The following is a 16071-nucleotide window of genomic DNA, read 5'->3' as shown; positions in this document are numbered from 1 at the left end:
TTTTCAGAGCAGCACAGAGCAAGGGGCAATGGGCACAACTTGCAACAAGGGAAATTCTGACTGTGTATAAGGAAAGTATATACCCATCCCCTCAGGGTGGTTCAGCGCTGGCACAGGTGCCCAGAGGGTCCAGAGAATCTCCACCCTTGGATATGTTCAGGACTCACCTGGACAAGAACCTGACCTAGCCTTGGAATTAGCACAGCTCTGAGCAGGGAGTTGGAGGAGACACCTCCAGTGGTCCCTTCCCACCTTTCTGTGATGCCACTGTGAGGAGAAATGTGGAAATTTATCTCTGTCCCCTCACATTTGTACTAGTCTTCTGCTTCACAGAATTTCCTTAAACAGCACATGTGCCAGAGGCACGTGGTAACTTCTTCCGAAAACAGTGGAAATATATTCATAAATAATTTGTCTTAAAATGTTCTCCATTCTTTGTTGTGCCTTCATTTCACTTTCCACCCATGCACTGCCCTGAACCTCTCTCCATGTTTACTGTGCCCAGAAATTTAAGGAGTTTTTGAAGTGCGATGTTTTTTCTAAGTTGGCTTTATTTCTACCATGTACTACTTTTCTGATAGTCTTCAAATGGATGAGCTAGCTGACAAATGCAACATGGTCTTGCATCAACAATAATAATGATCTTTACTCTAGTTTGCTTTAAAAAAAAGGAAGAAATATAGTTTGTCAGCTACAAATTAGAGGTTCTTCAGGTGAAAGCTTGAGAAAAGATGTGCCAGGAAGAAAATCAGGTTCAGCAAGAGAGAGGCTGAGAGCTGTGTATATGTGGGCAATATAGCAAGTTGGAGACAGCCTGAGCTGAAGCCTGAGGCTTCAAGGCAAAACTTGTAAGTCTGCCAAAAACTTTGAGAAAAAGCAGGTTCTGAACCAAGGTTTAGACCACAGTCGGGTGGAAACATTGGTAGTATACAGGAGAATGGTATGTCTCTTAACGGTAAAAAAACAATGCAAAATACCAAACCCAAAAAACCTTCCATAACACAGTCTAAAATTCTTGTTTCTTTCTCAGTGCTTGGAATTAATATAGTCTCAGGAACTGCAGGACACATTATACATAGCTCACTAGAAGAGGCTAGAGAAGAAAAGAGAAGGCTAAAGGGGGAGTAGTCTAATTGCTGTCTTCTGTAGCTAAAGGAGATGTTAGACAAAATAGCCAAATTCTGAGAACAGTGAAAGGACAGGAGACAACAGGCATAACTTGCAACAAGGGAAATTCTACCTATGCATTAAAAAAAATTCTCCCCTTGCCCCAAAGGTGGTTCGGAGTGGCACAGGTGTCAAGAGAGTCTGGGGAATCTCCACCCTTAAAGGTGCTCAGGGCTCACCTAGCTCCCTGATCTAGCCCTGAAGGTAGCCCAGCTCTGAGCAGAGAGTTGGAGAAGAAGCATTCAGAGGTACCTTCCAGACTAAAACTTGCTGTGAGTCTGTGGTAACGTTGTAGTATGGGAACAAACTGCAAGTTAGCTTTTGTAGCCCTAGTTGGGTTCCTCTTATGGATTCACGCCAAATTGCTGAAAGTGATTTCTGTTACCTGGGAGTCATGTATTCTTTAGCTGACCTTAGTTCAGGACATAGCTTGCAACTTCACATCATATGCCTGGGGTGTATAACTTCTTGGTGGTGTTGCTGATGAACATCACCTTGTGTATTATTGAAGAGCCCTCAAAATGGATTTGAAAAGCTAATTTAGCCCTCAACAAGCAAAAGGTGGCCAGCCTACTTTTTCTGAGTGCACTCTGGTACTCTTTGTCTGTTTTGGTCTATCTGGCTAGTCCTATGCTGTTACACAGCACCAGCGCTCTGACACAGCGCTGGGTCCTGGGAGATGCTGTATGCCACAGGCTGTTCTCGGTAGTTGCTCTAGGTCTCTCTAGCTCACACTGTTCTTCAACGCTGTCCCATCAGGCTTCGCACCTTCAAACAACTCTACCTCTTGTCGTACTGCAGGCCATGTGGCATGTACCCTCAGTTTCAAGCTGTCAATCAGCATGCTGGTGGGCTGTAACACAACCCTCCCGCTATTCCAGACACTTTGAACTGAACCCCATCCCTGTTCTGGACATGATTATGTCTTAAGGCCACAGGGGCACTAGCAGGGCCCAGAAGTTACCTAGGACGAAGCTGTGGATATGGACACATTCCTCCGGGTCAGGGAACGGTCCATGACCCTCTTTTGTTGGGTTGGGCAGAGACAGCCTTGAGACGCTTTTTGGTTGAGTGTCTGTCAAACACCTGCTCAGGAAAACAGGAATTCATGGCCTTCTGGCCTTAGAATCCAGTCTGGCCACTTAGATTCCCACCATAACACAGGACCACCCTGTCTCAAAACTCTCATGGGAGATCTAACAGGCTACTTTGGGAACGCGTGATAGTAGAAAGTACCAAATACACAGGCTTTTAACACTGGTGTATTATACACTACCTAGGATATAGACAAAATAAAATAAAACAAAACCTATCTGCTCACCTTTCACCATTCTCAGGTACCTCAGGCCCAAATCTTAGAGAAAGAGTGGAAGAGCATTTTCTCCCTTTCAACAGCTCTGTGTCTTCCAAAACAACCTCAGGAGAGACTCTACCTTTTATACCTTCCTTTTCCTTTTATTATCATGATTGTTTTTACCAGGACAGCACAAGCTTTACTAGGTGATCTGTTACCCACTCACCTACCCGTAAGACACATGCATCCTGAGATTCCCTGCTAAAGTAAAAGAGATGGAGTAAAATATACTTATGGGCCCTCCACTCTCTGGAGGATTTTTCACAAGACATTTCTTCTACAGTAACAGCAATGTGCATGTTTCAATGCAAGATGAGTTGCTGCCTTCTCCACATGTCTTGAAGATGTGATTCCAGGTAAATGCCTGTCTTGTGCCAGGTCTTGTCTTTTGAATGGTTTGAAGCAGTCCAGAAGGGAGAAGCAATATCAATATAGCTATAACTCTGAGACCGGTGACAGCATGTGTCTGTACCTGCCAATTCTGTTACTCACACTCTGCTTTCTGTCCTTCTCTCTTCTGTTTGTCTGTCTCTCTTTGTCTCTTTCACCAGTAGCAGCCATATTATTACACGGATGTCCTGACTGTGGGTTGCGCTGTGGGGGTTGGCTGCTGCTTTGGGACACCACTTGGAGGCAAGTGGCTGTTCTGTTTCCTTTTTCTCAGGTACCTAAATCCTCTCCTGCATAGTCCTCTTCTCCTCTCCCCCTTTCCTGCACCGTATTTTTGATCTGTTATCTACTTTGAGCAAAGAAGCTTACTTTTAGCATTACCAACCTCCTCAGCATCTCTGACACAGTCTTTTTTCCACATGTCAGCCTTCTGGAGGCAAGGGTAGAAGGCTCTCTAGAACAGTGGTCTCCAAAGGGGTGTGCAAGATGATCCATTGGGGTGTGGGAAGGAAATATTGGAATGTCTCTGTGGTTTTTTTAATTAAAAAAAAAAAGGAACTAAATTAAGCTTCACTAATATTGGAGTGTATGTATTGGCAGTGGTGCCCTCACTCAGTACGTATGTCAGATGGCCGCTTGTCACATACAGTGCATGAGGTGTCCTGGGTGTAGAGTTGTTCACAACACGGGGGGCTGACAGTGGTGTCCTCACTCATTTACCCACTTTCAACATATTGCAATGGCTTGCAATCAGTGTGTGCCCACTTAAGTGGATTTATGAATTATATTATATAGTGTTAACTAACCCTCACAAAATGGACAAGTGGCTTAAAAAGATTCCTGCAAAGAGACAGGGGATTGAAGATACTACTAGTAATGTGAGCACAGATGAATGACAAGAAAATGGCAGAGCTGACACTTGTCCTACTCCTAGTACAGGCTCTTAATCAGCCACATTACGTGGTACAAACAATGACCAGCTAATCAGATCTGACAAGAAGTTGGCAAAAAATAATTAAAATTATCAAAGGCTATTTTAAATATGGATTTACATCTGCCATCATTAATGATGAACCTCACCCTAAGTGTATACTGTGCTTTAAGAAGTTACCTAATGGTGGCATAAAGCCCGCAGAATTAGCAAAACATTTAAAAGCTAAGTGTCCAGAACAGGAAGACAAACCTCTACCATTTTTTTTCAATGATGTTTCAAGCTACGTGATATTCAATCCAGTACTTTACAGAATTTCACTGAACTTAATGATAAATGTTTAGAAGCCTTCTTTGAGGTTTCTTACTTCATAGCAAAAGACAAAAAGCCACATACCACTGGGGAAACACTTGTTCTTCCTGCCATGGTATAAATGGCTGCAGTGACATGCAGAAAGCAATATGGTGGCAAACAAATGCATTCCTTTGTCAGCAAACACTGTTGGAAGATGCATAGAAAACATTGCTGCAGATTTGAAGGAACGAGTATCAGTACAAATTACACAGTGTGAGAGGCTTGCTATGTAGCTTATGGTATTTGCTAGATTCTGTTTTGATAGTGAAATGCATGAAGAACTACTTTCTTTGAGCCACTAAAGGAAAGACCTACCAGAGAAGCTACATTCTCAACAGTAAATTACTTCTTTAATAAAAATGTTTTATGGAAAAGCTGTGCAAGTGTAATGACTGCTGGAGCAGCTGCTTTGGCATAAGAAAACGATTGCGTGGGAAGGTTACATAGACAGCAACACATGTGAAATTCATTCCCTGCGTTGTTCTTAGGCAAGCTATTGCAGCAAAGAAATGGGAGCCAGATATGCACAAAGTACTACAGGATGTCATTGATGTGGTTAATTTTGTAAAAACAAGACTTTGGAACAGCAGAACCTTTACAGTACTTCCTAATGAGATGGGGAGTGACCACGAAAATCCTTTGTACCATACAGATATTTGCTGGTTATCTCGTGGCAATGGGCTTTTAAAAGACTTGTTGAATTTAAAGACCAGTTACATGTTTTTCTTTTACAAAAAAAGAAGTGTTCTGAATTTGCTGATCTTTTCTGTGATGACACACGTCTGTCAGTAGCATGCTACCTAGCAGTTACTTTTAAAAAAATAAACACACTTAATGCATCCCTTCAAGGTGAAAGTGACATTGTAACAGTGGGTGAGAAAGTAACTGCTTTTCAAAAGAAACTGTACAAGTAGAATGTAAGTGCGTCACCTACAAAAACTCTCATATGTGTACACTTAAAAAAACCCCTTGGAAACAGAAATTTCTAACCTGTTTAAAAATCTTCCAGATCAAGAGTTTCAGTGGGGTTTGAACCCATTTGTTAAAGATATAAAAATTCAACACCTTCAGATTAGTTTGGAAGAACAACTGATTGACATCAGGGAAGATGGAAATTTATTATCCACATTTCAACAAAAATCTTTGCATATGTGGTGGATGGGATTGAAAAAATAATATCGTGATTTAGTCAGCACAGCCAATGATGCATTTCTTGCATGTGGATTTATGTATCTTTATGAGATATCTTTTTTGGCTATGACAGCCATTAAGACCAAGTATCAAAATAAACTGAACATAGAACCAGACCTTTGAATCACTGTATCACAAAGTGTTAAACCAAGATATTAAAAAATAAAGAAGAATGTCCATATATTTAGCAAGAACAAAATTTTTCTTGTTCCATTAATAAGTAAAACAAATTTTTAAAGTTTTGTTTATTTCATCTTTATCTCGTCCTTTTTTAATTTCTATTTTTTGTGTATGTTTTATATTGTACATAATATATTAGTACAGTAGTACATGTATATAATTTTTAAATAAATACACATATATTGGGGGGTATGTGCTCAAAAATCTTTTATTGGTAGGGGTGTGTGATCAAAGAAGTGTGGAGACCACTGCTCTAGAAGGCTATTAGAAGCCTCTCTCACACTTCTAATGTTACACTTCTGATTTTAACTTTGCTCCCTTTCCAACTCTTTCTAGGGGTTCTTTTCAGCATTGAGGTCACTTCCACTTACTTTGCTGTGCGCAATTATTGGAGAGGTTTCTTTGCAGCTACCTTTAGTGCCTTCATTTTTCGAGTCCTTGCTGTTTGGAACAAGGATGCAGGTAAGCTAAGAGCCATTCCCACTCTCTGTACAAAAGTTGCTCTGTTAATTTATTCTTTTCCATCTTCCTCAAAACCACAACCTTGTATGATGTTTGAAACTTCTGCCGTGACATGTGACTTCCAGCACTACAGAAGGAAAGAGAAAGGGAAGTATCTTATGTCATCAAGTGTATTACCCAAACTATTCCTAGGTGTGCTGGGGATATGACTGAAAATGACTGAATATGAGTCCTCAGCAAGTAAGAGGGCCTCTGAGGTGGGATTTTTGCCTCTTCTCAGCATAATGTCAAGGCTGCAGACACAGAGGTATCCCATCCCAAAGGACGTAATACATACTGCAGCGTATACTGCTGTGATCTGCTGGAAATGCCATGGCCTGCTTTTGTCATCTCTTGACTAGAAGCACAAAAACCAAATAGTCTAGAAAATTGAGATGATAAAATGATTAGGAGGCTACAGGATTGGTATGGTGTGACTGAAGGTCCTGAAAGAATAACTGTCTTGAGTAACTGAGAAGTGTGTGTGGAACATCTGTGCAGACAGAAACAGCACAGGACAAGCTTGTTCAGGAGAGAATCTCAGATACTGTGGGGATGGAGTTCTAGCTGGTGCAGAAGGCTACCATTTCTTTGTAAACCTCTCTCTTATAATGTCTTAATCTTTTATATTTACAGTTATATCTATTTTATTGAGCTGAGCTCTATGTGGGCAGTTCTCTTACTTAAAACTGCTCTAATTTATGTCTCTCTTGACTTCACAGGGTTGGATATTTTTGTGCTAAAACATTATTTGGCTTGAATATTCTCTTGAATGTAGAAAGGGACTACACTTTCTACCTGAATGTAGAAAGTGACTACATCTTTGTTTGTGAAACACTGCCTCATATTGAGCGGTATTCAATCTGTCACAAAAGCGGATCTGTCACAAACCCCACATCTTTCTGTTCTTTCCAGAGGAAAATATAAGAAATTCAAAGATACATGACAGGAGATAGTTTCCTATCCTTCACTTTATCTACTCTAGCTCCCTTGCTGATCTTCCAAATCATTAGAAATTAGCTTAATCCTGAAACCTCTTAATTACTGTCCCTTCTTCAAAATCATCCAGACAGCTTTAATACCCACATTAATGGCTCCTTACATTCTGCTTCATTGACTGTCTGGGTTAAAAAGTTCCATGATCCAATTGTCCATGAAAAATAGTTCCTTTTCATAGGCCTGAATTTTCTTTGGCTGTGTTGCCAGTATTCTTGTCCTTGTATTAAGGAACTAGAAACTTTTGTCTAGCTAAGTCATTCATTATTTTATGATCTTTTATCATGCCTGCTCTAACTTTTCTTTCCTGTCTTTTCTTGCTCATTTCCTTCTGAAAGTTACAAGCCCTGTCTTTTTAGTCTTTGTTCATGCAAGGGTTTTTCTTAGGCCCCCTCTCTAGAGTCTTCACAACCTCTAAATTCTTGCCTACTCCCAGAAGTCATGTAGTCGGTAGAGAAGCGGATGCCTTTGTGCTGGTTTCCTGTATGGCTACTATTATCACCCAGTAAGAAAGCCTTTGTATGAGGTGGGTTAATGTACTTGAAAGTGGAAGAAACTGCTTCCCTTATGTGCACCTACCTATAATGTTCATGTGCCACATGTAAACTATTGCAAATTCATACGTAATATGTGAAATAACTTTTCTGCTTAGGCAAGCATTTGCCATCTTCTTCCAGACTATTTTTGAGATAAAATGATCAGAGTTCCAAGCAGGTGTGGCTATTGCATGGATCTACTGGAAGGCATTACAATATTGCAATGCAATACTGTGCATTATGATATCATTTTTATGCAGCTTTTGCACATTTCTAGCAGCTGCAATTAGGAAAATGGTAAAAAGACCATTTTCTTTGCGCTGTCTACACTGATACAACTCGCTTTCTTGAAATACAATTGTTAAATTAGATTCCTTTCTAATGTATCAGTAATCTTGCCCGACTGTATTACTTTGCATTCAGCAACGCTAAACATTGCCTTTCTTATGCAGTCCTCTCTGCTTCCAGCCAGGGTAAACTGATGCAGTATCATCACGTGCAGATTTTGCCGTCTTCCGCAGAAAATCCTGAATCATAGAAAGATTTAGTTTGGAAGAGACCCCTGGAGCTCTCTACTCCAAATTCCTGCTTACAGGAGGGACAACTTTCCGCTGCCTCCCTGGGCATCTGTTCCAGCACTGAACCCCTTCCCCAAAAAGAAGCATTCGCTCCTGATATGTAGACAAAATTCCCATGTTGGAAGTCATGCCCATTGCCTCTTTTTCTTTCACTGTGTCTTTACGACTTCCCCATGAGGTAGGGGAGACTGCTGTTAGAACCCCCTTGGGCCTTCTCGTTTCCACGCTGAGTAGACCTATCTCCTGCAGCCCCTCCCTGTGCCCATGCCCTGCACCTTCTTGGGGCTCACTACTGGGCTCTCCCCAGTTTTGTAACATTTTGTTTGTAGTGCGTTTTCCAGATGTGGCTTCATCACTGCCATACAGAGGGAAATAATCACCACCCTCTACCAGCTGGTTGTGTTTTTGCTGATGTGGCCCAGTGGTCAGCTTTCATTTCCACAAGAGCACATATGAAGCATTGTCTCCACCAGGACCCACTGGCATGAGAGCAGAGCTTTTCCTCTTCACTAGGCCCCCAGGCTGTACTGACACACCTGCCATTCCAGGTGCAGGACTAAATATTTGTCTTCGTTGAATTGATGATGTTCCTACCGTTCAACTCCTCCGGTGTGTGGAGGCCACTCTGTGTGAAACCCTCCAGGTGACAAACCACCCCCTTCTCTCCCTCCCCAGCTCAGTATGGTGACTGACAAGTGAGTTCTATCCTATACATCTAGGACCCTGATGCAGATGTTAAACAGAATCAGCTCCAATATTGACCTCTGAAGAAATCCATTCAACACCATGGGGACCCAAGAACTCCTGCTACATGTGTACTATGACATGTATCATTACATGACTGACACGATAAACTCACTTTTTTTCTCTCTCTGGGGTAGCTTCTGATCCATAATAATATTTTCCCTTTTGCTGTTTGATCAGTGGACCTCTACATGAGGCTCCACAGCCTCATGTGGGACCTCTTAATAATCTAAATAAATACCATTCCCCTTAATCTGGCTTCACTGTTTTGTTAAGAAAAACTCTACATCACAAAGTTTTTATACATTTGAATTACCTTTCTGGGTTTTTTTCCTGGCTTTGAGGTTCAAAATAAGTATTTACAGGGTTGTGCTTGCTTTTAAAATCTAGACATGTATTACCAATTTACCAGGTACTAATGCACAGGTCTCTTTGCACTTTACCACATTGCTCCACAACCTTCTTAAACACATATGCTACCCATCAGTCCCCCTCCAGGCCCTGGAAGCCCTGATGCTCATTAGAGAAGGTGAATTATTTTTTTAAATAGCTCATCTACCTCATTCTTAATCTGCCTCAGATTTTAATGCCTTAATGTCCTGTCTGGCCAATTAACAAGTAATTAATGCCTCCTGTAATAATCATATAATGCTAGATTTTCACTGCTTCTTTTCTTTCCTCATTGTGCAAATAAATCTTTCATCCAGGGCAAGTTGGGTTTTAGATCCATCCTCATTCAGCTGCATTTCCACTCTGCATAGATTGCTAATTTGTACTTCACCTGTTGGCATACAGATGTTTACTGTTTCCACACAATTAGGTACCTCCAGCTAAAAGCAGGACAGGTTTCAACATCTGAGTCATTTTAGCAGTGCAACACTGCCAGGAGAGGTGAGCTGAAGAAGATGGGGCTTAGCTGTTATTTTCCATCTCTGATTTCTAAGACTTTCATTCTTTTGGTACCAGTCAAAAGTTTTCCAGATATAAATTCAGAGAGGATCTGAGTTTTGTTTCTAGAAGGCAATCACAACTGTGCATGACACAGCTTCTCTGGATATGTAAGCACTGCCTGCCTTGGCAAAGAGAGTTTTCAGAGTCAGTACTTTCTAGAGAATAGATGGTGGAAGAAAAGAAATAAAACCCTTTAAAAATCTGGGATTGTAAGTAAAAATATATAGACATTCTCTGAAAACAAACCTGTACCATCTAGAGTGCTAGGGTTGGAAGTGCTCAAAATAGGCACTACTAAAATCAGAGCAGTCTGCCAGTCTGTAATATTGTGTATATAATGTCGTGAAACCACACAGGAGCGCGTATAAACTAGTTGCTCTGTCCCTACCCCTAGCTTTTAGGGCATTTAACTTCTCATCTTCCCTTTCCTCCTCTACCTCTTTCTTCTCTCGCAGATACCATCACAGCCCTGTTCAGAACGAACTTTCGCATGGATTTCCCTTTTGATCTGCAAGAGCTGCCAGCATTTGCTGTAATAGGGTAAGTTCCCAGGAACCTGGCTCCTTGCTCTACAAAGGTTATCATGTAAGCTCTGTTAGGAATTCTTTTGCAAAACAGTTACATACATCTCTTTTAGACATTTTGATTGTCACAAATAAGGCCTCTGCTTGTTGGGATTCCTCCTTCAGAAATGGTGCCCATGTAGCACAATGGGTAAGGAAGGAAATGTGGGTATTACCAAGCTCTTTGTTATTTCCTTTCCATATATGACTTTTTCAGAAATTAAGTTCTGGGAAAAAAAGTAAGTCTAACTTGGTCTAGGTTCTGGATATAGATTTACTAAATGGCCCTTTAACTGTTTTGATGGCATCCCCAAATGAACTGATGTAACAAGTATGGCCTTTTCACTTGACAAAAATGGGACAAAAGATTTAACCAGGAAGTTTCCCTTTTACAAGGTCAGAATGGTTTTACCCTTTTCAAGAGAGGTTGGTACACTCAACGTGGTGGCAAGGGTAACTTAACCGTAACTGGATTCAGAGAGAACAACAGTTAATTTATTAAGATGAGTGTCAGTTTTATTTTATTTATGGAGATATCTGAGTTGGTTTCATTTGTGGAGGAAATTTTGGGAAATGAAAGAATGAACTTAAGAAAAATGAGAAAAGAATTAGGAAATACTAGAGAAAAAAAGAGTTTGGCATTGCTGTGAGGAAAAGTCTTGCATTAGAGCTTGAGAGAGGCTCCAGGGAAATCACTGCAGAGCAGTAGTGAAGGGAATACACTGTAGGAACAAATACCTGTGCTGGTGTTGTGAACATATGCTGTTGCAAGACCTGGATCCAAGACCAGAAATATATTTGAAGTTTTCCAGCTCCTTTTAGTAGGCTGCCCTCATATTCATTTATTTGAATATGAACTCAAGTGGGATTTTTTGTTGACATCAGATATGGTGAAAATCTATTAATATACAGGAGCTTTTGCTAGTAGTATGTATCTACTTTGTTCTTCTCCTTGAATAGACTTGCATGCTGAACTCAGGGGAATCTATTTATTTAGACTGGCAAGGAAAAAGGTAATCTTTATGATTTACAGCTGACCGAATGCAAAACTTCTTGTCATTGTGTTTTGAACAGAGTTGGCAGAGTTGGTTTTTTTTCAGTACTGCACATAGGCTAGGGAAAGGAGTATACAACAACTGTGAAATGCTTTCAAATGCCTAGCTGTGCAATGTGATTTTTTTTAAAAAAAAAAAGCTAGACTTGGATAGTCTTGAATAAAGTCCTGACGCCAACTTGGAATACTCCAAATGCTCTTAAGTCTCAAAGTTGAACTCTCTTTCTATCCGATGTATTTCTTCACTTTCAGGTAGGACAAAAAAACTGTGCCAGCCCAAGCACTATCAACATGTAGATCTTGTTCTTCTGTGCAACAACAGCAAATGTTGTTATTTTGCAAAATATATACAGGAGGACCATTTCTATTTTATTGACAAATTGGTAGGCAGGAATGGATGGATCTATTTTTTAATATAGTGTTACAAAGAAATTCAGTTCACTGTGCAGCCCTTAGGCTTATATTGCCTAAGGGACTGGTCTATTTTATCAGTAGTGCTAAACAGTGCTGGCTTAAAATATTTAAGAGAAGCTCATTGGACATGTTTGTGCACAGCTTTATATTTAGTTTAAACTTGTTTCTATGCAATTTTTAAATGATCAAGCAGGATTTTTTCAACATACAATCTTTTAAGTAAGCTAAATTAATCTTTGAATGATATTTAGCAAAAGCCTGCACAATATATAACAAAGGAAAATTCCATTAATTTTAAAAATTAATAGAATGAAAATGTTATCTCTTTATCCTCAGTATTCTGTGGGTTAATTATTCGCCACATAAAATAGTAACCTCCCCTTACCAATTCTAAATGTGGTCTTTTTTCTCTCTCTCTCTCTCTCTCTCTTTTTTTTTTTTTACTTCACCTTTGAGTATTAGGCCCTGTTTATCCGGGTCTCATTAAGCTACAGAGCATAAGGGTCAAGGCCAGTCCTTAGACAACTATACTTTTGGGGGGTTTATTAGGATCAGGAACATAGACCTAAGTGATTAGGATCATAGAGATGACATACTTTGCTTTAGGCACAAGAGTTGCTACTACTTTTTATATTTGATGTAGGTGTATAATTTTGCTGAATCTGAGTTAAACTCCCTTCATTTTTACTATTTTCTATTCCAACCTGATGTCTAAGTTCTGACAATACTGGTCTTTGCCCAGCTGCTCTTCGCCAGCCCCCACTAAGATCTGTCAGTCCTTTTTTATAGATTATTTTTACATATTATTTTATAGATACATATACATGAGATTTCCCCCACTAAGCAAGAGAAAATTTAAGTGGTAAAATGGCAGTGTGTCTGACAAAGAGGTCCAAAGAAACCGCTCTCCTTTATTCAGGGAGTCAATGTCTTTAAGTGAGTTGCTGTAGGAGTTGCTGTCACCTCTAGGTGACATTTAAAAGACTTCATAAACAGCTGAAGGTGAAAAACACTTAAACTCATTTTCTTGGTTGATGGTTAGTGTATTATCTGTTGTTTGGTATGATTTTATTTCTTTTTTTCCATTTTAGGATATGTTCTGGATTCCTTGGAGCGTTTTTCGTTTATCTCAATCGCCAAGTGGTCCTATGCATTCGGCGTCATACGGCTCTGAGCCAGTTTCTCACCAAATAGTGAGTGCCTTTGAAGATACTCTCTTTAGGGACCAGATTTTTGTACGCTACTGGTATTGGATAGTAACAAATGCTTTCTGGAAGCTAGTAGAACTATTTCAAGTGTAAGATAGTAAAAATATGAGAAACTGAAATTATACGAGAGTAAGATAGCTGCAAACATCAAGACAATTTGTTCCACACTGGATTTTCTTCTTGATCAGCCCCAATAGTTTCAAATAGTTTCTTGAGTTAGAAGGGAGACTGTAATATTCATTAAGAGGACAAGGGAAACTTGATTGGACAGAAAATGTTTTTAATTAGAAAATCAATGATCATGCTTCTTAAGGTCATGTTGTGTCTATTTTTTTAGAATCTGTAAAAAATAAATTCAATATCATTTATATTTTAAGAAAATTAAACACAACTGAAATCTAACTATGTCTTTAAACTCTAAATTTTTTTAAATCAAAATGTAGACAAAAATGTAAAGAATGTGCTGCAGTATTGCAGTTACTGCATACTTACGAACCAAAAGCTGAAACTGATAGTAACCAAATGGTGTGAACTGCAGCATGGAAGAGAAATGCAAAACAAAATAAAAATCTCAGCAATAAAGGTTTTACAGGGCACTTGAAGATACTTTTTTTCCCCTCCCTAATAAAGTTATAACCTCCAAAGGTATAACCTGAAGAAGAAGATGTGGCTAACTGTAAATGTCTTCAGTCTCTTTACAGAAGAAATCTGATGCTGTGAGAATTTTTTAAGTTGAGAGGTGTGGAGGACCTACATTTCTTAGCAAGTTGCAGATCTGAGTAGAAGAAAACCACTAGTTAAAAAGAAGTTCAGACTAATTTAATTTATTATGTGGAAGAAAAATTGTCTTTCTTCATTGTGTAGCATTACCCACAAGCACCAGCAGAGCCATCAAACAAAGCTAACAGAAAAGTGGAACTAAGCCTGAAAAGCAGGAATTTACTTTAAACTTTTGACTAATTTCTCAGAATTGTGTAGGTCCTTAGACTGAAAGAAATTAAGTGTTATATATTTTGTCTTCCTAAATACCACAGCATCTCAGCCAGAACTTCCAGAAAAAAACCCAGTAATTTGTCAGGGGAGACCTGACAGGATTAGTCCAGCACGTGGAGGCAGCTTAGACTTGTGTTGTCTTAGTGCCCATGAAGTATCACGGTGTACCTGGAAACCCATCCTGGGACTGGACAAAGCAGTAGGAAAACACAGATGGCTTCAGCCTGCTGTCCAGCTATGCCCCACTGGTGCAGCACAGCTAGACGCACTGGCCACCAAGGAAACCTTCCCAAAATTTGTGACAGTCAGCAATTCAATGGAAAGAAAAGCAGTTTTTCTCATAAGAATTAATGCAATGGGGGATGCATGCAGAAATGTATGAAAAAAAGGTACATTTAAATACACTAGAACAGGTTACATTGCATGGGGGATGAAGAAGCAAGACTGGCACAATCAGAAAAATGGAGGAGGTGCTGGCTTTTTGACAGTAGGTCAACACATCATTGTAAATACACATCCCGCCTCCCTGAGTATTCAGGTTTGTGCATTTTGTACATCCCTCTCTCCCTCCACCTCTCCCATTACATTAATTCTGACGGGAAAAATGGCTTTGCTGACAGTTGAACTGTATGAATGATGATGATCCATGGAGCAGGGCATTAAATTGCCAGTAACAGAACTCCAAAGCAATGGATACAGATTTGGCAGAGAGCTTATACAGAAATAGCATTCAAAGTCCTGAAGTGATAGTGCTACAAGAAAAAAATGTGAGGCTATATTTTAACAAACTTTTCTTTCTTTTCAGCCGCCTCATATACCCTGGGGTTATAACCTTCCTTATAGCAACTGTGACCTTTCCTCCCGGATTTGGGCAGTTCATGGCAGGAGAGGTGAGAGTGGGATGTGTATTTGCAATTCTGTGGAACAACTTCACCTTATCCTGTGCCCCAATAACCTTGTGTCATGGAAAGGGGAAGAAAGATATGGGAGGAGTTTGGATTGAGGAGGGACTATATTCTGAGACTCATGATCTCTGCTATCATCTCCTTCATAAAAAACTTGAAAAAGGTTTACTCTCCTAAGCAAGTAATAAGGACAATGTTACGCCATGTGTAAAAGTAGTTATCCTTTCACCAGTTCAGGTAAAGTCCCGACTCTCTTCCTGAAGATTAAAAATGTGAATTAAGTCTCATAATTATGCACTACTGAAGTAAAAATCTCCTCCACTTTCTTGGGATAGAGGTAGAATATTTACTCCACCTTATCTCATGAGTCATGCCTGGTTTTTTTGCTGTTTAGCTGATGCCACGGGAAGCCATCAGCTCTCTCTTTGATAACTATACCTGGGCAAAATACACAGGGGACCTTCAGATCCTAGGGAAATCTGCTGCCTGGATCCATCCTAAAGTCAGTGTCTTCATCATCATTCTGCTCTTCTTCCTCATGAAGGTAGGAAACACAACTCACCACAACCCTTCACCACTCAGAGTGAATATTCTTAATCCTTCATAAAATAGTTTGTGAACTGCCGATGAGGGGTTGCTGGGTATTGAATGAAGCACTACAACTGCAATAGGTTCTTACGTCTTTTGATGTAATGTTTGCCCACCTTGAACGCAAGATTACCAAAATTATAGGGAATAGTTTCCTGGCCTTAATATAGTGACCTCCTTCACTGCTCCCTAGATCATCTTCCTCCTGCGTCCTGCTGACCTTTGGTACCCACTGTGTAGTAGCTGGTAGGGAGGACTACGTCGGGAAAGATTTCTCAAGTTCCACAAAAATTAATAACTGAGTAAAAAGCTCTCAGATAATTTATATTTGGTCTAAATAAAGTCTGATACAGTCTACTTGATATTCCTGACTACAGATAGGAGACAAATAAGAATATCCAAGCACAATCTATAGTTGTGTGAGGCTCACGGATTTGTTAGCAGTACCATAACTTGATGGAGAAATGCAGCTG

At 39.9% G+C, this 16071-nt stretch overlaps 2 protein-coding genes across 26 annotated transcripts in view; one reads left to right on the top strand and one right to left on the bottom strand.

Annotated features, from left to right (window-relative positions):
• The window catches only part of FAM131B (family with sequence similarity 131 member B), a 90622-nt gene that overhangs the window by 23017 nt on the left and 51534 nt on the right, over nucleotides 1–16071 (bottom strand). For 16 of the 17 annotated variants that reach the window (XM_075034630.1, XM_075034617.1, XM_075034621.1 and 13 more), the window contains one exon: nucleotides 6068–6156. The exons of the other annotated variant lie outside the window; for it this stretch is intronic. The gene's annotated coding sequence lies outside the window, so the exon portion shown is untranslated. Of the gene's footprint in view, nucleotides 1–6067; nucleotides 6157–16071 lie in introns of those variants that run through there. 17 annotated transcript variants of the gene reach the window in all.
• The window catches only part of CLCN1 (chloride voltage-gated channel 1), a 64048-nt gene that overhangs the window by 34695 nt on the left and 13282 nt on the right, over nucleotides 1–16071 (top strand). For all 9 annotated transcript variants that reach the window (XR_012651414.1, XR_012651415.1, XM_075034612.1 and 6 more), the window contains exons 7-12: nucleotides 3076–3154; nucleotides 5904–6029; nucleotides 10329–10413; nucleotides 12996–13097; nucleotides 14911–14995; nucleotides 15405–15554. Coding sequence is in view for 7 of the 9 variants with exons in the window: in XM_075034612.1 (XP_074890713.1) it covers nucleotides 3076–3154; nucleotides 5904–6029; nucleotides 10329–10413; nucleotides 12996–13097; nucleotides 14911–14995; nucleotides 15405–15554 (627 nt within the window). In the remaining 2 variants the exon portion in view is untranslated. The remainder of the gene's footprint in view (nucleotides 1–3075; nucleotides 3155–5903; nucleotides 6030–10328; nucleotides 10414–12995; nucleotides 13098–14910; nucleotides 14996–15404; nucleotides 15555–16071) is intronic.

The sequence above is a fragment of the Buteo buteo genome, chromosome 8 (genome assembly GCF_964188355.1).
Source record: "Buteo buteo chromosome 8, bButBut1.hap1.1, whole genome shotgun sequence".
Classification (NCBI taxonomy): domain Eukaryota; kingdom Metazoa; phylum Chordata; class Aves; order Accipitriformes; family Accipitridae; genus Buteo; species Buteo buteo.
This window is presented reverse-complemented; position numbering and strand designations above follow the sequence as displayed.